This window comes from Bufo gargarizans, chromosome 3 (assembly GCF_014858855.1).
Source record: "Bufo gargarizans isolate SCDJY-AF-19 chromosome 3, ASM1485885v1, whole genome shotgun sequence".
Classification (NCBI taxonomy): domain Eukaryota; kingdom Metazoa; phylum Chordata; class Amphibia; order Anura; family Bufonidae; genus Bufo; species Bufo gargarizans.
The window spans coordinates 375321454-375348339 of NC_058082.1; the positions used below are offsets into that span (position 1 = coordinate 375321454).

At 44.0% G+C, this 26886-nt stretch overlaps 1 protein-coding gene across 2 annotated transcripts in view; it reads left to right on the forward strand.

The window, feature by feature from the left end:
* The window catches only part of ITPR3 (inositol 1,4,5-trisphosphate receptor type 3), a 498562-nt gene that overhangs the window by 443725 nt on the left and 27951 nt on the right, over window positions 1-26886 (forward strand). For both annotated transcript variants that reach the window (XM_044288135.1, XM_044288136.1), the window contains exons 54-55: window positions 11180-11301; window positions 20859-21024. In XM_044288135.1, coding sequence (XP_044144070.1) covers window positions 11180-11301; window positions 20859-21024 — 288 coding nt within the window. The remainder of the gene's footprint in view (window positions 1-11179; window positions 11302-20858; window positions 21025-26886) is intronic.

Consider the following 26886-nt stretch of genomic DNA (forward strand, 5'->3'; position numbering starts at 1 on the left):
CTTAGTAAAGGGGCAGAGTTACATGACTTCAAAACCCTGTGTTTCAGCGGCCACCTTACGGTAGCGCTAGTACCGAATGCGCTACCACAGAGAGAGATAGTGTGTGCACGTGTATGTGTGTTTGTCTATCTTATTTGATGTGGCAGCAATGTATATGTGTGAAGTATACTGCTCCTGGTGAGGATACTATAAATCCATAAACGCGTTGAGCAATATTGCAGCTTTATACCTTTAGCCACAAAGACACAGGGCACATTTATAGTTCGGTTTTCAGTAGTGAGCTGAGAGAGGGACTTATATTTCCCTTACGCCCATGACAGCACCCTTGAGAGACCGCCTCTATCCAGGACAGCTCTTAATGAGGAGCATGGCCCCTAGACCACCAGTTCCTGTTTCCTGTCCTAGGGATAGGACGGTCTTGTGGAGAGCAGAGGATTTTCGGCTGCAGGGCCCCTGTATTGTGGTCGAGAGGGGTTACCTGGTCTGGCGTAAGTCTCCTCTAGGAGCTGCTGGAGTGAGTCTGGTGCTGGCTTCTGGGGTCCTGGATTTTTTGTCGCGCTGGTGCTCGGCTGCAGTCCCGGTCACACTGTGAGATGCGACCGGCACGCCGGCGCTTTCTGGCAGTGTTCAGGGGGGCCTGGGCCTCCCTCTCCTTCATCCTAAAGCGCAGGCGTCCAAGAGGGCCGAGAACCGGATGTGCCCAATGTAATTTCCGGTGTTTGGAACGCACACAGTGTGCGTTCCGGAAGTAGGAAGTAAAATCCCTACTAAAAGGCCGCAGCAAGCACCAGCAGGGACCCGACCGAGGGATTCCATTCTCCCTGAAGCGCGTGTTCAGAAGCATGCCAGCCAGCCTACAGAGGATGCGGATTCCCCTCTGGACAACACTCTATCCTGTATTTGCTATGGAGGATGAGAGTGCCCAGCGCGCTGAGCTGCAGGAGGGTCATGAAGTCAGATCGGTATTTCTGGTGGGGTAAGGGGGATCGTTCCCCAGCCTTTTTTATTTCTTTGTCATGCTAAAGCATTCTTTGTCTCTTGTCTTGAATTTTAGACAATAAAAGAGGGGCCTAGAAAGGCTGTCTCTAAGACCAGAGGGAAAGAATGTGCTATGTGTAAAAAGAAGCTCGCCCCCTCTTGGCCAAAGATGTTATGTCAACATTGTGTCGACAAAGTAGTGGAAGAGGAGTCCCCATCCCTACTTCAGAATATTAGAGATATGGTGAAGTCGGAAGTATCTGATTCCTTGAAAGTATTTAAAAAGAGCCTCCCTTCTGTAATCTCGGGCAAACAAGGCACGGCTAATAAAACGTCAGATTCGGATTCATCAGAAGAAAGTGAGCAAGGGAAAATATTAGATAGTTCGGACTCGTCGCAGGATGAAGAAACCACTGGCAGGCCACTTTTTTCTCCTGATGATACGGAAGCTTTACTAAAAGCAATCTGTGCTACGATGAAAGTTGATGAATCCAGAGACCCGAAATCCGTTCAGGATATTATGTTCGTCGATCTAGGACAGAGAAAATCCAGAGTTTTTCCCGTAAATGAAAACATTAAATTCCTGATCCAAAAAGAGTGGAAAAAACCTGATAAAAAATGTTTTGTTCCTAAAAACTTAAAAAGGAAATATCCTTTTGATGAGGCGGACTCTGTTAATTGGGACAGGCCTCCTAAACTGGATGCACCAGTTGCTAAAATTTCAAAAAGTCGGCCTTACCATTTGAGGACCTTGATACTCTTAAGGATCCTATGGATAGACGAGCTGATGTTTACCTCAAAAAAGTCTAAGAGCTAAGAGACCTCAGCTCAGGCCTTCAAGCCAAATATTGCCGCCACATCCACTGCTAGATCTTTAAAATTATGGCTACAAGAATTGGAATCTCACATTCAAAATAAAACCCAGAGAGATCAATTGCTAGCTGTTTTTTCCACTATCCTTAAATCGGTTTATTTCATTCCAGACGCCTCAGCAGATGCGCTGAAATTAAATGCTAGGTCAGCCGCACTCTCTAATTCAGCAAGGAGAGCTATTTGGCTAAAAGGGTGGTCTGGAGACACAGGATCTAAAAATAAACTTTGCGCCAAACCTTGTCAGGGCGATTATCTTTTTGGGTCTGTTTTAGATGACCTTTTGGATAAGGCATCCGACAATAAAAAAAGGATTCCCTGTCTCCAGACCCCCCAAAAAACGGTGTTTTTTCGAAAGAACAAAAAGGAATTTTATAAGGGACAAAGAAAAGATTTCAGAGCAGGTAATAAAAATAGGAAAGACAAGGGTTTCCTGTTCAATTCCCAATCTTCCTCAGGTTCCAGACCCACTCAGCAATGACTGTTTCTCTCCTGTGGGCGGCAGACTCTCATTTCCTTCACGCTTGGGAGGAAATCTCCTCAAGCCTCTGGATTTTGAGCATTATAAGGGAAGGTTTTCGTCTGGAGTTTGTCTCTTGCCCGCCGGACAGATTCAAAGTCTCAAACATCCTAAGAGATTCAGTAAAAAAAAAACTAGCTTTGCAACAGGAGATTGTTTCTCTTTTAGAGAAAAATGTCCTGATTCCAGTACCAGAGTAAGAGAAAGGAAAAGGTTTTTATTCTTCCCTTTTTCTGGTTCCCAAACCAGATGGCACGTTCAGAACTATTATAAACTTAAAAGATCTAAATCAATTTCTCTCTTACAAGAAGTTCAGAATGAAGTCAATCCAGTCAGTTTTAAAACATCTATTCGAGGGCTGTTTCATGGCCACAATAGATATGAGATGCATACTACCACATCCCTATTCACGCAGACTATCAAAAATTGCAGTTTCAATTGAAGATCAGATCCATCACCTACAATATACAGTTCTTCCGTTCGGAATTTCTCAGGCTCCCAGACTCTTCACAAAAGTAATGGCAGAAGTCATGGCCCACATAAGAGAAAGAGACATTCTAGTAATCCCTTATCTAGACGATCTTTTGGTGGTAGCAGAGTCAAAGAACAGTCTGGACTTGCATGTCAAAGAGGTGGTGTGGATCCTAGAAAAGCTCGTTTGGCAAATAAACTGGGGGAAATCACATCTAATAGCCTCCCAAGAATGTGTCTTTCTATGAATGATCCTGGACTCGTAGAAATCATGCTGTATCCTTCCCCAAGACAAGATACAAAAATTAACAGAAGGAGTTCAGTCCTTGATATCGCAAAGAACCGTACTATCAGGCAGGCAATGGCGGTGTTGGGCAGAATGACTTCCACTATACCGGCGGTCAGTTGGAGACAGCTTTACAGACCCCTACAGTGGCAAATCCTGAAAGAATGGCGGGGCGCCCTTTTTCCGCTAGATGCACCACTCACACTCACCCCTCAGGTAATTCAATCTTTACGCTGGTGGCTGAATCCTATAAATCTGTCCCATGGTCTCCCTTGGAATCAACAGAATTTGGTAACCCTTACCACCGATACAAGTCCTTTCAGCTGGGGGGCCTATTGTCAGGGAAACTTACGACAAGGCGTATGGAAAAAGGAGGAGAGTCAAGACTCTTAAAATATGAGAGAACTGACAGCAGTTCTTTTTGCCTTAAAATAATTTCTTCCTTTAATTCAGAGGAAAGCTATAAAGATTTTCTCGGACAACGCCACAGTCGTTTCCTATTTGAACAGACAAGGAGGAACCAAATCAGAACCAAATCAGTACATCTAAAGGGGACAGAAAGCAAGGCAGCAGATTTCTTAAGCAGAAACACACTAGACCAGGGGGAATGGTGTCTAAATAAAAACATCTTCAACCGAATAACTCTCCTCTGGGGTCATCCACATCTGGATTTATTTGCAACTAGGGAGAACAGAAAATGCCAACTGTTCTTTTCCCTCAGGGCAAGAGACTCACCAACGGGTATAGATGCCTTCTCAATCCATTAGCCGAATCAGCTTCTTTACGTGTTTCCCCCACTATGACTCCTTCCAAGGTTTCTCCAAAATTTAAGACAAGCACGAACGAGAGTGATCCTAATTGCTCCATTTTGGCCCCCGAAGAACCTGGTTCACCTGGTTGAGGAAACTCTCCCTAGCAGACCCTTGGATTCCCCCGGAGAGGCAAGATCTTTTGTTTCAAGACCCTGTCATCCATCCAAATGACAGTTGCCTCTAACAGCATGGCTCTTGAGGGGGAAATCCTAGAAAGTAGAGGCCTCTCCAAGAAAGTAGTTTCCACCTTGCTATCTTGCAGAAAGGAGGTTACCTCCTCAATTTACCTCAGAATTTGGAAGAACTTCCAAAAGTTTGCTAAGGATCCGGTGAATCCTTTAAACCCTCCTCCTATGTGTAAGATCTTAGATTTCTTACAAGTCAGTCATGAGAAGAATTTGAGGCCTAGCACTCTCAAGGTACAGGTACCTGCTCTAAGTGCCTTTTTTGATTCCCCGATCGCTAACCATACCTGGGTTAGGAGATTTTTTTAAAGCCATCAACAGAGTTAGACCAATACTCGGACCCTCAGTTCCACCTTGGGACCTCAACATAGTCCTCACTAGCCTCATGGAGCCTCCCTTTGAGTCTTATCTATAAGACTTCTTTCATTCAAAACTGCCTTCCTGGTGGCAATCACCTCAGCCAGAAGGGTCTGGAAATTTCAGCCTTTTCAACATCCCCACCTTATACTAACATCTTGGATGACAGGGTACTTATTAGGTAGTTTATATGTTCCATAGAACACAGGACATTGTCCTTCCCTCTCTGTGCCAAAATCCAAATAATGAAAAAGAGAAGAAACTCCATTGCTTAGATGTAAAAAGATGTGTATCCCATTACTTGATGTTACTAGTCAATGGAGGAAAACCTCTAAGCTTTTCATTAAATTCTGTGGAAAAAACAAGGGTCTCTCAGCCTCTCCTAAATCACTTTCCAGATGGATTGTGAGCGCCATTACTTTGGCCTATTCTTCAGCAGGGAAAACTCCCCCAAAAGGCTTTGGTGCTCATTCCACCAGATCAGTTTCTACTTCTTGGGCAGAGAGGGCTGATGCTACCTTAGAACAGATTTGTAGAGCAGCCACATGGCAGTCTCCGTGTACCTTTTTTCGTCATTACAGACTAGACCTAGGCTCTAGAGAGCAGTTAGCTTTTGGTAGGCAAGTCCTCCAGGCAGTAGTCTCCCCCCCCCAACCCCCCCCCCCCCCCCCCCCCCCCCCACAAGGATTACTATTCTAGTCGTCTCTCAAGGGTGCTGTCATGGGCATAAGGGAAATTTAAGATTACACTCATCGGTAATCACTTTTCCATAAGCCCATGACAGCACCCGGGATTTATTCCCAACCTATATAGATGAAATATTCAATTGTCGTTATGTATAAAGAAAAATATGTTAAAAAAAGAGAATATCTTTTGTGTAAGTGTGTGTTTTGTTTTAGGACAAGTTCTCACAATTAACTGGTGGTCTAGGGGCCATGCTCCTCCTTAAGAGCTCTCCACGAAAGTTCCTGTTTCCTGTCCTGGATATAGGCGATCTCTCAAGGATGCTGTCATGGGCTTATGGAAAAGTGTAATCTTAAATTTTGAGTGTGTGTTGCTCTAAGTTTTGAGTCCACATTGATAGGATAGTTGTAGGCACACTGCTAGTTAGGCGGGGTGTCTGTGATTTGAGAGCCACTCTTCAAACTAGCCTCTAGTGTTGTTTCGGGTATCGAATTTTTGATACCCAATCAATACTTTTGTCTGGTATCGACCTCAATACCGGGATTTGCCTTTTTTCAATACTAGGCTTTGCTATTGCGCAGTCTAGTATCAGAGAACATGTTGCGCGCTGCTCTCAGCGTGCTTTGTGTTCTCCTCAGCAGAACAGGGAAGAAGGAAGAACTCCCTCCCCCTGTGCCGCTGCTGCCACCAATGAGGAGAGAGGGACGGGCGCACTGCGCAAGCAATGAAAGTAAACATTTAATACAAATCTAGGAGGCAGGTGCTAGCGGGGAGCTGCGATCAGAGGCAGTTAACCCCTCAGGTGCTGCACCCGCCTCCTATATTAAATGTTAATTATCATTGGTGGCACAGTGCGCCCTCCTCCCCAGTATTAAAATCATTGGTGGCGCAGTGCGTCCCCTCCCCTCAACCCGCCACTATTAAAATAATTGGTGGCGCCGTTCGCCCCTCCCCCACGCCCCCAGTATTAAAATCATTGGTGGCAGTGGCCACAGGGTCCCCTCCCTTCCTCCTCATTGGTGGTGCAGTGGCAGCTTCTGATCGGAGCCCCAGCAGGGTAATCCTGGGGCTCTGATCGGTTACCTTGCCAGCCAGGACGCTACTGAAACCCTGGCTGCCATGGTAAGCTCCCTGCTGCTGTGTGCACAAAGCAGGGGGCAGCAGGGAGAGTTTGCGATCCTCTTCACCCTAATAGAGCTCTATTAAAAGATCCCAGGTTCTAGCCCCTAAGGGGGAAATAGTTATTTTTAAAAAAGTAAAAAAAAAAAAAAAGATTAAAAAGCACCAAAATATTAAGTATAAACCACCCTTTTCCAATTTTACATATAAAATATATAAACAATAAATAAACATATTACATATCACCACGTCCGAAAAATCCAAACTATTAAAATATTTTAAAAGTCTAATGCGGTGAACGCCATAACAGCAAAAAATAATTTTTAACGATTCTTAAACTTTTTTTAGTCACCTTGTCCCCCCCAAAAATAGGATTGGACTGTTCTATTATGGGCGCCGCACGTTCCATAAAATGCAGAATGCACGCAGCTTTTTTTGCTGTTTTATTTTTTTCCGTATGGTATTGAGTATCGCAATCCTTTTTTATAGTATAGAAGCCGAATCAAAATTTGGGTATCGAAACAACCCTACTAGCCTCTACAATTTAATCACCTGTTTTTGGATAAGGACATAGGCTTCTTCTCATGCCAGGGACTACTTGCCCATATGGATTATGTTCCTTGGTTGCCTGATCATCCCCTTAATGTCATTAGCAGGGGGATGCCTACTGCTTGGGGGGGGGGGGTCATAATAAGGTTCATATAATATTGTTAAACAAGATGTTAAACAAGATTTATTTTCTTTTGGCATCCATAAAAATCTGTGACTGGTTTAATTTGTGACACATGCCTGCCTATAGATACCGATCATTGTCAGGGAAGATAGAGAAGAAAAATGAATTATGCAAAAACGAAAAAAAAACTATATTAAGAAATCTTCCATAAATAACTCAACTGAAGGCCCTAGACTTCATTGTCTACTTATCTGCTTTTCACCACTCTAGTTCCTCCATTTAACAGTCCCTGGCTTGTTTGCTTCTGGCTGGGTTTGGACATAGTCTTATGCGCTGCTGCAGCCAATTGCTGACTTCAGTAGTGAAGTATCCCTTAATCACACATTACTGCTAAATCCAGTCATTGGCTGCAGTGGCACCTGAGGCCAAGTTCCATACCTGGCTGGTAGAGTAGAAATCTTGGAATGGGAAGATAAAGGAAAGGGAGCTAGTGCACAGCACTGGAACAGCCTGGAGCAGGTAAGTATGAATCTTTCAATAGGCAATGGAGGTCATGGGCCTTTAGTTAATTATTTCCAGAAAACCCCTTTAATGAGAACAGACCCCCCCCCCCCCCCCAAAAAAAAACTTTTCCTAAACTGGCCTATCTTGCAGTACCCTTGACCAGGCATACTTACTGGTAGGGCACATCATGCTGATTAAAATAATACTATTCTTTATTTCTGTATGGTAAACAGCTGCAGAGATCTCTGTGTTTTTATTCATATGCAGATGAGCAAGTGGGAACACCAGGGGGTGGTGTGAATCCTTTGAGCACTGCTTTGTAACACCCTCTGTGCTCTGTTCCTCCTTATTAACAGGACTAGACATCAGCATACCGAGAGCAGAGCTGTATCCTCGCATGTACACATCATATACACCACGTACTGTAGCCTAACCACATTGAGATATGCTCAGAAAGCTTATATACAAATTTCTGCTTTATTCACAAGCATAATATATGATTATAGACACCAGTAATATGTGTTATCTCGTAAGTCATAAGTAGTCAGCCTTGCATGTATAGATTTTAGCTCTGAATATTGGGAGAGACTTTCATATTTTGTTTGCTTCAACATTTAACCCATAATAAACGTCTATATCTTCATCATATTAAGAATAATGTGGGTCATTTATTAAGACCGGCAACTGCAAGCCTCTATAACACAAAAAATCCACTTCTCAATATAGTAAGGTATTTTATTATTAAGTGTTATATTATAGCCTTTTATTACAGGTTAAATGAAAGAGAGAAAGAAAAAAAACATGTTTAAGCCCTGAACTTAAGATCTGTACATACAAGGCTGAGCACTTATGACTAAGCTATAGCATTATTACATAAAGATTATCACATAAAGGTTACCAAACATGAGAACAAATATTAACACCCTAAAATAGGAGATAAATATATGAGGTGACTCTGAACAATGTAAACTACATAAAAAGACATTTGAGTCCTTATAGCTCAAAACATATAACAATCTTTATTAAATTAATATACAAAACATAATAAAAAGAGATGCATCACATCAATGTAAAGTGCGGTACTACCCGAGGGAGAATATGGAGGTATAGTCTAAGTGGAGGGTAGCTGTAAAGAATGTTTACTAAACTGCAAAGTAGATAATAGATAATTGATAAGAAGTAATACTATAAATCAGTAGCCAGTGCTAAACAATAATGCAGCAGTATATCATAAATAACTCCCTCCTACAATAACAACCAGTGGATAAATCATGAAACTCGTAAACGGACCATAATACATAATCACCTCAGGAGAACCGCACACCCCAACGCTTGTTTTGGCAAAACCGGTTCTTTTTTAATAGACATTGGCAAAGTGCTGCAAAAAAAAAACCTGTTAAACAGATATTGTGCAGTCAGATGAATTTCTCCTTTCTCCCGGCCTCTCCATCTTCAGTTTAAATTTGACTCTGTGCACTAGCATGAACTTACAGGCAAACAGGAAGGTCTGGAAAGGGGCGGGGCTTAACACTGCTTTCACTTCAAATGACACTCAGAGCACAGCGAAACTGCATCAGCTTCTTACAATTCCCCTGTATGTGTGCAAGGGTACTAAAGAGACCAGGACACTGAAATTACAGAAAGTGCTACCCAGGTTTCACAGGTGTATGAATAGCAATTTTGCCAATATAGGCAGGAGGGATTTCTCAATGTCTGTCTAGGCAAATTTGACATTCATCAGTGTTGGCGACCTCAATTACAAGTCTTGTGGAGCTGTACAATGTCCGTGTAATGTAACCCTTGGGGCTCATGCACATGACCGTATTATTTTGCGGTCTGCAAAAAACGGATCCACAGAAAATACGGATGACATCTGTGTGCATTCTCTATTTTGCGGAACGGAACAGCTGGTACTTCATAGAACAGTACTATCCTTGTCCGTAATGCGGACAATAATAGGAAACGTTATATTTTTTTGCGGAACGGACATACAGAAATGGAATGCACCGACATATTCCGCAGCACTTTAGACATTATCATCATCATCATTATTAATTGGTTATCCGTCCTTCCCAGGAATGAAAAAATGGTCTAGCTATGCTACAGTATGGATTATTTGCCATTGAGATTCTTGCTCAGACTTTCCAGGCTCCTAGCTAGCACATTACAGATATATATTGTACAATAGGGGATTTACTGATTCATAAACAGGCTGAACTGGCATTTTGCACTTTGAGAAAGCTGGTTAGCAATCTCCGGGGGAAGGGGGGGGGGGCATATTGGTTATATAAAATACACAAAATGCAGTCCTGATATGCTTGCATCTACTATAGGGCACCAGGGCAACATAATCTGTTTTACCAATGCAGCTGCACAGTGTTGTCACCCATCTTTTCCAGAACCCTGAGCAGCAAGCTGTTTTATCTATAATTGATTTATCATTTCATATTTAGGCAAATTTGGAGTTCAGCGTCTGGGAAAGCTGGCCTGCAACCTCTTCAGAGTTTTAATGGAGGCCACACTTGGTGCATATATTATTCTGAATAAAATATTTACATAAGGCCCCATGCACACTGCTGTGTTTCACGGCCGTGTGCGGGCCGTGGAACCGCGGCCTGGATCCCTCCTGAGAGCAGGAGCGCACGGCGTCACTGGTTGCTATGACGCCGTGCGCTCCATGCTGCCAGCACAGTACAGTAATACACTGGTATAGATCATACCAGTGTACTACTGTACTGTGCCGGCAGCAGGGAGCGCACGGTGTCATAGCAACCAGTGACGCCGTGCGCTCCTGCTCTCAGGAGGGATCCAGGCCGCGGTTCCACGGCCCGCACACGGCCGTGAAACACGGCAGTGTGCATGGGGCCTAAATGTAATGAAGACAACAGTGTGTATCTACTATATATGTAGTGTGATTTTCTGCATACCTGGACATGCTACCCAACTTTCCAAAGCTGCTGAAAGGCAAATCTGCACAATTATGCAGTGAAGGAAGGATTAGGCATCTTAGGATTCACATCACATTTTTGCTATGCGTTTAACGGGTACGTTTAAAAAAAATAAAAAGATACAAAAACGCAGCACACTAAACTTTTGCATCCTACAGATGCTGTGAAAAAAAAAAAGTATACATTAATGTATACGTTCTTTTTTAACAGTGGAACTCTATGGTGAACGGATGCCACCATATGGCATCAGTCTGAGCATCCGTTAATGTGTATGTTTTTTTTGTGTACGTTAAACAAATAGCAAAAACGTAATGTGAACCAACCGTAGAAATTAAGCTGTATGTTCTATGGCTGGTACTGTTAAAAATAAAAATAAAATCCAACTAAACAAAAAATAATCCTGACTAAACCCAGCTCCCTCCTCCTAATCTTCCTGGCTTATGTGCATTAACATCAGAGGGAAGGGGAGAAGAGATGGCTGCAGCCTGAGAGAACAATGCATTGCTTTTCTAGTTTACTTTTCATGGTCTGCAGTTGTGATATCTGACAAAACAAGTGCAAAATAACAGACACAAAAGCTGATTATGTTAATTTTGTTGGTTGTTCAATCCAATGTTTAAAAAAAAAATGACTATCACTTTTTGAGAAGCTATTTTCAAAAGTTACAACAAATAGCCCCATTTCCACTTTTCCCTTTGCACAAAAAAATAAAACTTACCGTCTTATATTTCTTCTCCCTTTAATTTTCTTTACTAATCTCTTATCTTTTTAGATGAGGATGATGGCACAGAGAGAGCTTGTGATACACTGCTCATGTGCATTGTCACCGTTCTTAATCATGGGTTGCGAAACGGAGGAGGTGTAGGAGACATTTTAAGAAAACCCTCTAAAGAAGTAAGAAAGTTAACTTTTATTCCACATAAAGTCACTAAAAAATTATATATATATAAACTCATTGTCAAATAAAGCATCAAGAAGGAGTTGTTAGAATCAAATGAAACTTTATGGGGGTAATGTATTTAAAATATGCTATAGTAGGCATATTTCTGGCGCAGATTGCGGCGCGAAGGTCATTTGTGCCGCAATCTGCGACTTTTCCCTGCTCATGCTAGGTCTAAATAAGTTGGCGGGGAAGGGGACGGGCCAGATGGCCCATCTCATTTCCCTTTTTATACGCCTGTTTTAGGCATTGGATCCGCCGAAGTTATAAAGAGGCCTGTGCCTCTGCATAACTTCGACGATCCACTGCCAGCAATGGGGGTTTATTAACCCCATAGGGACACAGCCTTATTTCACCTTAAGGACCAGGCCATTTTTTGCAAATCTGACCACTGTCACTTTAAGTGCTGATGATTTTAAAACGCTTTGACTTATCCAGGCCGTTCTGAGATTGTTTTTTCGTCACATATTGTACTTCATGACAGTGGTAAAATGAAGTCAAAAAAAATATTTTTTTTGCACAAAATAATACCTAATTTACCCCAAAATTGCAAAAATTCGCAAATTTCAAAGTTTCAGTTTCTCTACTTCTGTAATACATAGTAATACCCCCAAAAATTGTGATGACTTTACATTCCCCATATGTCTACTTCATGTTTGTAGCATTTTGGGAATTATATTTTATTTTTGGGGGATGTTACAAGGCTCAGAAGTTTAGAAGCAAATTTTGAAATTTTTCTGAAATCTTCAAAATCCCACTTTTTATGGACCAGTTCAGGTTTGAAGTCATATTGTGAGGCTTAGATAATAGAAACCTCCCAAAAATGACCCCATCTAAGAAACTGATTTTACATACGTCGTTAACCCTTTAGGTGTTGCACAAGAGTTATTAGCAAATGGGAAAGAAATTTGAGAATTTCATTTTTTTGTCAAATTTTCCATTTTAACCCATTTTTTCCACTAATAAAGCAAGGGTTAACAGCCAAACAAGACTGTATCTTTATTGCCCTGACTCTGCCGTTTACAGAAACACCCAATATGTGGCCGTAAACTACTGTACGGCCACACAGCGGGGCGTAGAGTGAAAGGTGCGCCGTTTGGTTTTTGGAGGGCTGATTTTTATGGACCGGTTTATTTACACCGTGTCCTGTTTCAACCCCCCTGATGCACCCCTGGAGTAGAAAACTCCGTAAAAGTGACCCCATCTAAGAAAGTACACCCCTCAAGGTATTCAAAACTGATTTTACATACGTCGTTAACCCTTTAGGTGTTGCGCAAGTTATTGACAAATGGGGATGAAATTTGAGAATTTAATTTTTTTGTCTAATTTTCCATTTTAACCCATTTTTTCCACTAATAAAGCAAGGGTTAACAGCCAAATAAGACTGTATCTTTATTGCCCTGACTCTGCCGTTCACAGAAACACCCAATATGTGGCCGTAAACTACTGTACGGCCACACAGCGGGGCGTAGAGTGAAAGGTGCGCCGTTTGGTTTTTGGAGGGCTGATTTTTATGGACCGGTTTATTTACACCGTGTCCTGTTTCAACCCCCCTGATGCACCCCTGGAGTAGAAACTCCCTAAAAGTGACCCCATTTTGGAAACTATGGGATAAGGTGGCATTTTTGGGGGGGACTATTTTTAGGGTACATATGATTTTTGGTTGCTCTATATTACATTTTTGTGAGGCAAGGTTACCAAAAATTGAAATTCTGAAATTTCATCTCCATTTGCCATTAACTGTTGAGGAACACCTAAAGGGTTAATAAAGTTTGTATAATCAGTTTTGAATACCTTGAGGGGTGTAGTTTCTTAGATGGGGTCACTTTTAGGGAGTTTTTACTCTAGGGGGGCATCAGGGGGGCTTCAAAAGGGACATGGTGTCAATAAAAAAGGCCATCAAAATCGGCCTTCCAGAAACCATGTCGGTCCTTTCCTTTTGCGGCCTCCCTTTTACTGATACAGCAGTTTACGACCACAAATATGGCATTTCTGTAAACTGCAGTATCAGGGTAATAAATATTAACTTTTGTTTGGTTGTTAACCCTTGTTTTGTTACCAGAAAAAACGGATTGAAATGAAAAAGTGCCAAAAATTGCGTTTTTGGCACCGTTTTCTTTTTTTTTTTTTAACCGTGTTAATCTGGGGGGTTAGGTCATGGGATATTTTTATAGAGGAGATTCTTACGGACGCGGCGATACCTAATAAATCTACTTTTTTTACAATTATTTAGGTTTTTGACTATATTATCCTTTTTGATACCAAAAAAAAATTTTGTATCTCTAAAGTCTAGGTGTCATTATTTTTTATTTTTTCTTATCCGATTATCTTATGTGGGGGCTCATTTTTTGCGGGACGAGCGGACGGTTTTATTGGCACTATTTTGGGGGCTATATGACTTTTTGATCGCTTGCTATTAAACTTTTTGTTATGTAAGGTGACAAAAAAATAATTTTTTGCACCTTTTTTTTTTTTTTTTTCCTTGACCGTGTTAATCTGGGGGGTTAGGTCATGGGGTATTTTTATAGAGGACATTATTACCGACACTGCAATACCTAATATGTATACTTTTAATAAATTATTTTTGTTTTTTTGGGTGTCTCAAGTCTGAGAACCAGTTTTTTTTTATCCGATGTCAGTCCTAAATTGGGATATAAATTTAGTACTCCATGGAAGTGTGATACTCCCTGAAGCAACCAATAATGCAAAGGCCCGGATGATCGTGGCACGTGTCACATTGAGTTGTGGTTTCCTTCTGTATCCCCCTCCTGTGACACACTCTGCACCTTTTTTGGGTTCGTCCCTTCTTTCCAGTATGGGGGACCACACCTGGAAAGTGTTGGCCAGGGACGATCCGGGCGCCTACAGTTCCCGAGGTACTCCGGCCTGCTCTTTCCCGGTCCGAAAAGATCAGGGCCTTGAGGACTGCCTCATAGAACTGGAGGAATGTCCCTGTGCTGCCAGCGCTTCGGGATAGTACAAAAGAGTTGTACATGGCAACCTGCACCAAGTAGACCGCAACTTTTTTGTACCATGCCCGGGTTTTGCGCATGGCGTTATATCAGAGAGATCAACTCTGATCAGAAAGATCAACTCTTCCCATATACCGATTGTAGGCGACGATACAATCGGGCTTGAGGACCGTTGCCGCGGTACCTCGCACAGGGACAGGGGTGATGCCGTTACCATGAATTGTGGACAGCATAAGGACATCCCTCTTGTCCTTATACCTGACCAGCAACAGGTTTCCAGTGGTAAGGGCACAGGTCTCACCCCTGGGGATAGGTACCTGGAGGGGGAGGGCAGGGAGGCCGCGTTGATTTTTCCGCACGGTCCCACAAGCGAACGTGGATCTGGCGGCAAGGGACTGGAACAAGGGGTTACTGGTATAAAAGTTATCCACGTACAGGTGGTAACCCTTATCCAGCAGTGGGTACATAAGGTCCGAAACAAGTTTCCCGGTAACACCCAGAGTGGGGGGACATTCTGGGGGTTGAATCCGGGAATCTCGCCCCTCGTATATACGAAATTTGTAAGTGTACCCTGAGGTACTCTCACAAATTTTGTATAGCTTCACGCCATACCTCGCCCGCTTGGAGGGCACATACTGGCGGAAAATGAGTCTCCCCTTGAACGCAATGAGAGACTCATCAACCGAGACCTCTCTTCCCAGTACATAGGCCTCCATGAATTTGGCCCCAAAGTGATCGAAGACCGGCCGTATCTTGTACAGACGGTCATGGGCAGGATCACCTCGGGGGGGACATGCTGCATTATCGGAATAATGCAGACATTTCCGGATGGCCTCAAACCGGGAGCGTGTCATGGCCGTACTGTAAAGTGGGGTCTGGTATAGGACGTCCCCACTCCAGTACAGCCTGACACTGGGTTTCTTGACCAGGCCCATATGCAGCACGAGGCCCCAAAATGTCCTCATTTCGGCTGCACTGACCGGCGTCCAGCCACCGGGCCTGGCCAAAAAGGAGCCCGGGTGTTGAGCGACGAACTGTTGGGCGTACAGATTTGTCTGCTCCACCATCAGATTTACCAGTGGGTCACTGAAAAAAATGACGAAAAAAGTCATATTCAGTGTAGCCCACTGTGGAAATCTGGATTCCTGATTGGCCTACAAAATCAGGAATCACGGGCTCGTATCGCTCTAGGCTACACCAGACAAATTCACCGGCAGGGTGCTACGGTGGATTTAACTGGTGGGCCAGGAAACCAGTACGAGCCCCAGAGCTGCTCGTACTAGGCTGGGCCACAGGGTCCCTAACATGGCGGTCCCCTTGCTCCGCCTGGCGGCGTCTCCGCCGCCTTGGGGGCTCATCATCATCGCTAGATGATGAGGAGGATGACAACAGGAATGTGGGGTCATCCTCATCCTCACTGGGACTCTCGGAGTCGGAGGCAAGCTGGGCGTATGCCTCCTCGGCCGAGAACGTCCGGCGGACCATAGGGGAGTGTGTGTATGTGCGTGTGTGGAAATCTTTATTTTGTGTGCGTGTGTGTGGGGGCACGGGTGTTCACGAACTCACCCTAAAACTAACAAAAAAAAGACAAAAAAAAAGGCCCAAAAATGTGAAAAAAAATTCTAAACCGCTGATCAACCATCCGAAGTTGATCAGCAGTGGGGTGTGCGATGCGCTAACAGTGGCCGGACGCTAAGAGTGCCGGCCACAGTCAGCGTACACAAAAAATAAAATAAAATCCTGCACCCCAAAAAAATGGGGGGAGGGGGGGGCAAGTGGCAGCACCCCTGGGGGGTCTAGGGTCACACAGCTGTGCTGTGGACTCCAGACACCCTAACTAGGGTGATGCAATGAAAAGTTAAAAAAAACTAACTTTCCCTTTTTTTCCCTGCCTAATCCAAACTTTCCCTAGCAGGTCCCTATGTACCTGATGGGGGGGTGCTGGTGGCAGAGATCGGGTCCTGGGGGCACAGATTGGGTGCAGGCAGCGGTGCAGCGGTGGCAGCAGACACGTGCAGGCAGCTCCTCTCTCCTCCGGCTCCGGAACACAAAAGGAGGAGGAGAGGAGCGCCTGCCTCTTTTGAATCTGCCGCCGGACCGCCCACTGACAAATCAGAAAACGATCCTGAGTGGTGATGTCACCATCACCACTCAGGATCACTGGATGGTGATCGGTGGAGTGAAATCACACCACCATCACCATCCTGTTCCGGGTTATCGGGTCTTCAGAGACCCGAATAACCCGGAAACGCAGAAAACCGCAGGTCTGAATTGACCTGTGGTTTTCTGCGATCGCCGACATGGGGGGGTCACAGGACCCCCCCGCGCATTTGCCCCAGGTGCCTGCTCAATGATTTGAGCAGGCACCGGGTTCCGATCACCGCCCGCCGAGCGGCGGTGATCGGAACCATTCATGACGTACCGGTACGTCATGTGTCCTTAAGAGGTTAAGACCAGCGTCTAAATGTGCCCATATATGTGTGAATGTAATGAGCATATCTGTACAATATTCGATCAAAAGGATGTTTATTGGGAAAACTGTACAATTGAAAGAAGGCTTGAATACAACTGCTGGCCTGGCTCTAGCCTGTGTACAAGATAACATATGGTTGGGCATGGAGGCATGTTCTGTATTGTATCCTGCGACATGTTTGCCCACCCAGCTGGTCCCTTAAATGCTCAATTGGTGAGAAATCTGAAAACACGGCATGCTGTGGATGTGTTGCAATCTGGAAGAGACATTCTTGGAAAACCCATGCTGCATGTGGGCGACCATTATCCTGTTGAAAAATGACAGTTGGAAGCCCTGCCATGAGAGGGAACACATGTGGCCACAGAATGTCACATGCGCATATCACTGAGAGGTTAGTATCCTGTAAAGGGGGAATATTAATTACCAATATTATGCGAATATCGATAATTAATATTCCTAAATAGGAGGAGCCGTCTAGTGAAGACTCCGCCTATTTATACCTTTATATAACAATAACAATACTTTCGCTATGCTTACACTGATCGCTACACTAGCTGCATGCGCCTTACTTACTACCGCTAACAAGTACACACCACACAAAGGGTACAAATATTACGGTATTTATTACAATACACTACGCACGCAATACTGACAACACAACACTAAATATACAGTACTCAACTACACTACACGTTCCCAAATTCCACCCACAAACTAACTATACAATACACACATACAAGTATAACAACCCACCCCACCTGACTACTTCTATCCCTGGGTATACGACGAGGATCTACGGTGGTCTTGCTGGGGCTAAGCAGACCACATTCACAAAGGGTTAACCATAGGAATCAGGGGCACAGGATATACAGGGTAAACCAGGGGAATAGGGGGGTCACCGTGGGGATGTCTAGGGACTCAGGGATACTTGAGGGGTTCTTTCAGCAGGGGAGCTGGAGTACTGGTAGGGAAGGGGTAAAACAGGGAATCAGGGTGGTAGGATCAGGACAGGGGATCAAGGGTACCAGGGCAGGGACTAGAGTGCAGGGGTAGTAGGAATCAAGGGTATCACAAGGGGTTAACGTTGGTGGGATAGCGGTAGGTAGATGAGGGGAGTGAGGAACAAGGGGTTAACGTTGTTGGGATAGTGGGGGGGGTTAATGTAATGGGGTTTCGTTGGTGGGATAGTGGGGGGGTTAATGATACTTAATATCCTGCTCGTTGTCCAGGGGGGCTCGTCGGTCCAGGGGGGCTCGTCAGTCCAGGGAGGGTGGGCGGCCGGCTCTCTTCTTCTCAAGGGGCGGCACGGCTCTTCTCCTGAGCGCAGGATGCGCTCTCCCATCAGTTGGAGGGGGGTCAGGTTGGGCGTCCAGTTAAGCGCAGGATGCGCTCCTATCAGGTGGGGGTCCGGTCCTCACTTCTGAGCGCAGGACGCGCTCTCCTCATGTGGGGGCCCAGACCCTAACTGCTGGAGTGCCGGGGCCGCCGGCATTTAACCCCGGCGGCCCGCACTCCCGCGCCACCCCCATCATCCACGTTGGCCGGCGCAGTGATATGACGTCACTGCGCCGGCCCGCACATCGGGGACGCGCTGCAAACAGGCGGGAGATCCTTTGATCTCCCGCCTGTAGCTCTCGGCATTCCGGACATCGCAATGGTAATTGCAATGCCGGAATGCACATAATAGAGGGAGCAGAGGTGTCTCCTCTCTCTATTATGTTTAATTATCTCCAGCAGGGCTGCAGATAATTAGAACAAAAGGATTCAAATTCATTAGAATTTGAATCCTTTTGAGGTCACCAGAATGACCGGACCTTATCCGGTCATCCTGGCACCTTTACTCAGAATACATCAATGTGAATGCTTGGGCCACATTCACATTGATGCATCTGGGTCCATGTAGGGGGGGGGGGGGGTTATATATATATATATATATATATATATAATATATATATTATACATGTGTATGGATGCTTGGGGCACATCCATACACATGTATACATTAATCATACATCAGGGGGCACATAGGTTATGAAGGGGGCACAGCCCCCATACTATAAGAGGGCACAGATATAAGGGGGCACAAGCCCCTACATACTATAAGGGGGCACAAGCCCCTACATATATCTCACAGGGGCCACTTGTATCCCACATGGGCCACCATGAGCCCCTGGGGATCACCATGGGCAGACGTGCGCAGATGCTGGGCACATCTGCGCACATCATCCCATGGTGCGTTGGTTAATGTATGCATATATACCATACATGCCCACACGTGTTTGCGGGCATGCATGGATATACATGCATACGTCTCCACCCTTCCTCAACATATCCGCTCAATGCTAGGGGTGACCCAGATCAGTTAGGGCATTGTGCCGCTTCAGAGAAAAGGCAGGATTGAAGAGCTCATGATAAGGCCTACATAGTTGACTACCACTTTGGGGATCCTAAACAGAACCTGGATTAGTCTCTAAAGATAATATGGTTTCAGTCTGTAGCAGTTCAAATGTCTCATTCACGTCACCACTGCAAACAAAGACAATAGTGGCTGGCTTTCAAAGGCTAGGGTTTTTGAGCATTTAAGGTCTTGCCACAGCATCTCAACTGTATTCAAGTCAGAACTTTGTCAGAACTTTAATTTTATTTCTTTTGAGACATTCAAGGTTAGATTTGCTTGTGTAATTCGGATCATTTTGCTGCTACATAACTAAGCAGTGCATGATGCTTTAAGGCACACAAACTATTGGGTAGACATTCTCCTTTAGGCTTAGTTCACACGAACGTGTGTGATCTGTGGCCGTATTGCGGCCCGCAAATCGCGGGTCGCAATACACGGCCACAGTTCCATGTGCATTCCGATTCACGGATGCGGACCCATTCACTTCAATGGGTCCGCAAATCCGGAATAGCGGAACGGCCGCACGGGACGGGACCCCTCGGAAGCACTACGGAGTGCTTCTGTGGGGCTACGTCCCGTACCTCCGTTCCGCAAAAAGATAGAACATGTCCTATCTTTTAGCGGAATGGGCGGATCGCGGACCCATTAAAGTGAATGGGTCCGCGATCCGATGCGGCTGACCTACGGCCGGCGATCGCACATTGCGGCCCGCTATTTGCGGGCCGCAGCACGAGCACGGGTCACACACGTTCGTGTGAACTCGGCCTTAGTGTTTCCTGATACAGATCAGAATTCATGTAATGCCAAGTCATCCAGGTCCAGCAGAAGCAGAGCAGCCACAGACCACCAAACTACCACCACCACATTTGACTGTTGGTAAATGGGTTCTTGTGGTTACATGCAATGTTAGCTTTATACCAGATCTAATAGGACATATGTCTTACAAAAAGTTCCTCCGTTGACTCGCCTGTCTAAAGAATATTATCCCCAAAATCTTAGAAGTCATCTAGATGTCTTTTGTGAAATGTGAGACAAACCTTTGTGCTCTTTTTGCTCAGCAGTGGTTTGAGCTTTGCAGCTTTTCTATGGATGCCATTTTACCCTGTGTCTTTCATACTGTGGAATTCTGTACACTGACCTTAACTGGGGCAAGTGATGCCTGTAGTTCTTTACATAGTCATCTGAGTTCTCTCGTGACCTCCTGGATGAGTCATTGATGGGCTCTTAGTGAAAATTGGCAGTAGGTTGGACACTCCTAAGAAGCCTTGCCACTCTTCCAAGTTTTCTCCATTTATAGATTTGTTGGAGTCCCTGAGGCTTTAGCATTGGCTTAATAACCCTTTCCAGACTTACATTTCAGTGACTTTGTTTGCATCTGTGTTTGAATCTCTTTAGAACAGAGGATAATGTGCTGCTTTTTGAGACTATCTAGTCCGCTTCATGTTGCATGTGGGGCAATTACATTTTCAGTTAGGGCCAGGCAGGACTGAACAGCATTATCCTTCAATAAATGCTAAATAATTTAAAAACTTAACATTTTTTAAAGTGTGACAAATATGCAAAAACAGATGAAAGTGGGAAGGGGGAAGTACGTTTTCACAGCACATTAAGCAACTTCATCCATGTTCCTGTATTTGAATGCGAATACCTTTTGTGTTTTTCTAACAGGAATCCCTGTTTCCAGCCCGTGTGATTTATGATCTTCTCTTCTTCTTCATTGTTATTATCATTGTTCTGAACCTCATTTTTGGTGTTATTATTGACACATTTGCTGATTTGAGGAGTGAGAAACAAAAGAAAGAAGAGGTCCTGAAGACTACCTGCTTTATTTGTGGTAAGAATTTGTCAGATCTCAGTTGTGGTAAGAATCAACAGCGCAGTTTAAGGCCTAGGTCACACAGTCAGTGTTTGGTTAGTGATCAGTGCATCAGTGACTTTTAGCCAAAACCAGGTGGGGGTCAAAAAGAAAGAATAGGTGCAAATCTTTCCATTATACTTAATCTATGTGTAGGCTCTACTCCTGGCTTTGGCTAATAGCCATTAATGGAAATCACAGACGAAAACACTGACATGTGAATGAGTGCAAAATCATGTAGAAAGGGTACTTTAAAGATTGCCTTTAAAACTAAAGAAAGTGTGGCACTCACCATAAAATTCTATGTTCATTATTTCATAAAATACAGCACCTATATTCTGGTTTCTCTGCTAAGAAAGCATGCTGTAGATACCCAGCAGTGCTGACTACTCTCCTCCAATTAAATGTATTACCTTTAAAACTGCCCATAGTATGTTTAAGAACAACTATCACTAGTTCCTATTTCTACTAATAAAATAGGCCACAAATTCAAGGTCAGATTTATAATTTAGAAAACTGCAGGAGATAACCTATATGTACCACTAAAATTGTAGAGTTCAATTCTGTTATTTTCTGTTTGCTGAATAATTGTTTCCGACAGTAATAAAATGCAAGGCTATTTTATATTTTCAGTTGGGTCCTACCAGATCCCATATATGTGTACTGTATATCCAATAATCTTATAGAATACATATTTTCAACCAAATATACGGTACTGGACCTTGTCATTAAAGTAGCAAGACATTGAAGACTTTCACACACTCACACACATATACACTATATATACTGTATATTGTGGTGATGTGTACAGTATAAGTGCTGGGAGTCATGTATATCCCACTCAGATACCTCATCTGGGTGAGATAACAAATCCATAAAGCTGCAGTGGTTTCAGCAAAGTGTAGTTTGCTGAGACAGTTTTGTCTAGATGTTTTTCTGGGCTGGATTTCATGTGGACTGGTGGATAGGTTTGGTAGTGGGAGCTGCCAGTCCACACCCTTCTACTACATGTATTGTCTTTTGCCGGAGGTGATCGCAGGTGAGGCCTGCTGCTGTAATCACGGAGGGATAAAACAACCCTCTGTGCATGACTTGGAGAGAGAAAGGCTGAGGAAGCCTGAGAGAGAGGGGAGCCTGAGAGGCTCTGTGTGGTCTCAGCCAGGAGGGCTAAGGGGCCACAAGGCTTTGTAAAGCCTGACATTTGGGGGGGTCCCAGTGACGCCTACGGAAAGAGGGTCGCATGGTCAGAGTCGGGAGGACTTCTGGACCATCTCCGCCACAAGGGTGCTGATGTGGTCACAGCCTGGAGGCTGCTGGACTGTATATGGCTGAGAAAGCCGGATCTAATCCCGTGTGTGAACGGCGCTCTATAGGTGAGCTAGAGACGACACGTGTATTAGTTAGAGCCCAGACGGGCAGGTGTTTTTCTTTTATGTTTGTGTGTGTGATGATGCTGAAGTGCCAAAATAAAGCACCTTTTAGACTTGAACCCCTTTGTCAGAGGAGAAGTCTGTGATTGCGACCCCCTGAGAGAGAGCGATCCTTATATATATATATATATAAACAGTCAGGTCCATAAATATTGGGACATCAACACAATTATAACATTTTTTGCTCTATACACCACCACAATCGATTTGAAATGAAACGAATAGGATGTGCTTTAACTGCAGACTGTCACCTTTAATTTGAGGGTATTTACATCCAAATCAGGTGAACGGTGTAGGAATTACAACAGTTTGCATATGTGCCTCCCACTTGTTAAGGGACCAAAAGTAATGGAACAATTGGCTTCTCAGCTGTTCCATGGCATGGCAACCAATCAGAGCTTTACCTCACAGATGCCACGATCAGTGTTGATTGCGGCATTTGAGATGTTAAATGATGGGGTTAGGTGGGATCGCCATTCCCAATGATGCAGCTGGCACCTGCTGCAGCGTATGGAGCGGGCTTACGGCAGCAACCTGCTCCATACATCCCCTCAGCCACCATGACCTACAGGTATTACTAATTTATAGGTATTTGAGACAATTAATTTGTAACTAATCAAATATTTTGTCGAAGTTTGGTGAATCGGCCAAATCTAATTTTTCAAAACTTTGCTCATCTCTAGGATTGCTAGTATATTAAAGATCCTGTAAGAAAGACTGATATATCTGTGGTGCATTTAGCCTGATTTACTGTAATTCAAGAAAGGAGTTAGCAACCATTAAACTATTAGGTTATTTTAAGTGTATATATTATTCACTGTAAATTAAATTAGTATTGATTAATAAATGTGGGAAAGTTGCTCCTAATCCCTTTATGAAAGGAAGTAAATTTTATCCTTTAACCAGATGCATTTTGAGCCAGGAGTTTTCATGTGGCTACAAAGGTCTTTCAAACTACTACAATAAAATATAACACATAATCTTCATATATCACAAAAAATGAAAATTGCAACTGTGGTGCTTACTGAGAAAATGCATAACAAAAATGCAGAATGTGAAATTTTTTGTAATGAGAGTCAATGGTGTTGTACTGTGACATGCAACATGGATGGATTTTTTGTGACTGTTGTGTCGCAGCATGTTGCAGTGTGACACCATTGACTATCATAAAAAACGTTGCATGACTTTTTAGCAACATGTCACCATGTAGCCAAAACCTTAATGTGGTTTTGCCACAGATCTCACCCTTCATTTCAAAAGGGTTAAATGCAGCTAAAATTGCAAACATAATTGACATTCTGCAGATTTGGAAATGCGCACAGCAGGTCAAAATACTGCAAAGTGTACATGAAATTGTCTATTCTCATACACCTTGCTGGTACTGCACCCTAAGTTAGATCACATTTTTGTATTTTTTAAAAAAATGCAGCATGCAGGCATTTTAACAACAACTTCTCTAAAAAGAAAAACTCCATTAAGAAAATGGCTAGTGGCAAGACACACTGGGGGGAGATTTTTCTTCTATCTTACACCTGAAATGTGGTGTTAAAAAGTCGCACATGGGACTTTTTTTTAAATTGTTGCATCTATCAGTTTAACGCCACCCTCACCACTTTCCCTAAAGGGGTCATGACAAGTGTAGGGAAGGGGACGTGGCCAGTTGCCCCAACCAATGTAACTTAATTTAAAGGGAGTCTGTCACCTCCATATGGCCATATACAGTGCTTACATGGCTCTGTAGCACACCTATACAGGATTGTAATGGTACCTTTGGATTTGTCTTTAGACTTGCACCACCAGGAAAAACAAAGTTTAATTAATATGCAAATGAGCACTCTCAAGTGCCCAGGTGCGGCGTTCAGTGTGTAAGTGCCCAGTCTGCCCGGCTTCTTTTCACTTTACTCCTCCCCAGCCTCTTTCTTTGCCCACCCTCCAAGTCCAGACCTATCGATGAGGCAAGAGACTTGGAGGGCGGGCAAGGGCAGATGCTGGGGAGGAGTAAAGTGAAAAGAAGGCAGAGTAGACTGGGCACTTACACACTGAACTCCTCCCCTGGGCACTTGCGAGTGCTCATTTGCATATGAATTAAACTTTGTTTTTCCTGCTGGTGCAAGTCTAAAGACAAAGACAAAGGTACCATTACAATTCTGTATAGGTGTGCTACAGAGCCATGTAAGCAGTGTATATGGCCATATGGAGGTGACAGACTCCCTTTAAGCCAGTTTTCTGGTGCAAATGAAGCCAGAAATCTATGGCAGCTCTGAGTTGTCGTAGATTTATGTTTAAAAGCATGAATGTGCCTAATTTATGATGAGGACTGCACCTTGTCATAAATTAGGGGCATTCCTCTGGCAGTGCATGGAATATCAAGACTGGCGCAAAAAGCGTTGTTCTTGATAAACCTCCCCCACTGTGTGAAAAATATGCCAAAAACCTGCAGCAAAAAATTTAGGTGCCAAAAAATGTTTGTGCTTATTTGGCATTTTTTTACTGGTTAAAAAAATGCCAGGGCCAACTTCATGTGTGTAAGGGCCCTAACAATTACCATATTTTTCAGACTATAAAGCCTTATTCACACGTCAGTGTTTTGGTCAGCAATTTCCATCACTGCTAGTAAGCCAGAACCAGGATTTGAGCCTTTACAGACATGTATATGGTTTAAGGGAAAGATCTGCACATGTTCTGTGTTAGAGGCCCTCTTGGTTTTGGCTCACAATCACTGATGGAGGCATAAGATGTACCAGACTATAAGACACAACTAGCATTTGGAGGAGGAAAATCAATTCCATCAGACCTCAGTGCAGACTCCCAAATCAGATCCCTGTTCTTCATCAGACCTCGGATCAGACCCCAAATTAGAACCCCAACTTCCATCAGCCCCAGATCAGACATCCCAACCTCCATCAGCCTCAGATCAAACCCCCGTCTCCATTATCCTCAGATCAGCCCCCATCAGACCCCTCAGCCCTCAAACTCAGATCATACCCCTAATCAGCCACACATTGGACCCCCCCAGCTCCCATCAGACTCAAATGAGACCCCCAATCTGCCTCACATAGGGCCCCCCCAGCCCCATCAGCCTCAGATCAGATGCCCATCAGACCTCAGATCACTTACCTTGCTTGCTCCGGACGGCACTGCAGATCCAGGACTCATTGGTCCCTGCACAGCTTCTTCCGGGTCCCGCTGTGTACTGAAGCCTGACGGATGTAGTGCATGCCTACGTGCACTACATCCTGACATTGTGCACCATTAGGACAAACTGCACAGCGAGTCCCAGAAGAAAAGGGATGGTGAGTAAAGCCAGCACAGGGCTGCCCTCACCTCCCTGTGCCTTCCGCATGCTGATGACCACTTCCATAATGGAACCGGTCATTACCATTTTGACTAGAAGATGCACTGCAACTTTTTCCTTACCTTTTGGGGAAAAATGTGTCTTATAGTCCCAGAAATATGGTGTTATATTTTGGGGGGAGATGTATTGGAAGAAAAAAATTAAATTTATTTGGTAAGTTTTGCACCTTTATTTCATCTTGTTCATGGGGCAGTTTAAATAATGTTACAAACCGGATTCCAAAAAAGTTAGGACACTATACAAATCGTGAATAAAAACTGAATGCTATGATGTGGAGGTGCCAACTTCTAATATTTTATTCAGAATAGAACATAAATCACATAACAACAAAAGTTTAAACTGAGAAAATGTACCATTTTAAGAGAAAAATATGTTGAATCAGAATTTCATGGTGTCAGCAAATGTCAAAAAAGTTGGGACAAGGCCATTTTCACCACTGTGTGGCATCTCCCCTTCTTACAACACTCAACAGACGTCTGGGGACCGAGGAGACCAGTTTCTCAAGTTTAGAAATAGGAATGCTCTCCCATTCTTGTCTAATACAGGCCTCTAACTGTTCAATCGTCTTGGGCCTTCTTTGTTGCACCTTCCTCTTTATGATGCGCCAAATGTTCTCTATAGGTGAAAGATCTGGACTGCAGACTGGCCATTTCAGTACCCGGATCCTTCTCCTACGCAGCCATGATGTTGTGATTGATGCAGAATGTGGTCTGGCATTATCTTGTTGAAAAATGCAGGGTCTTCCCTGAAAGAGATGACGTCTGGATGGGAGCATATGTTGTTCTAGAACCTGAATATATTTTTCTGCATTGATGGTGCCTTTCCAGACATGCAAGCTGCCCATGCCACACGCACTCATGCAACCCAATACCATCAGAGATGCAGGCTTCTGAACTGAGCGTTGATAACAACTTGGGTTGTCCTTGTCCTCTTTGGTCCGGGTGTCATGGCGTCCCAGATTTCCAAAAAGAACTTTGAATCGTGACTCGTCTGACCACAGAACAGTCTTCCATTTTGCCACACTCCATTTTAAATGATCCCTGAGTGAAAACGCCT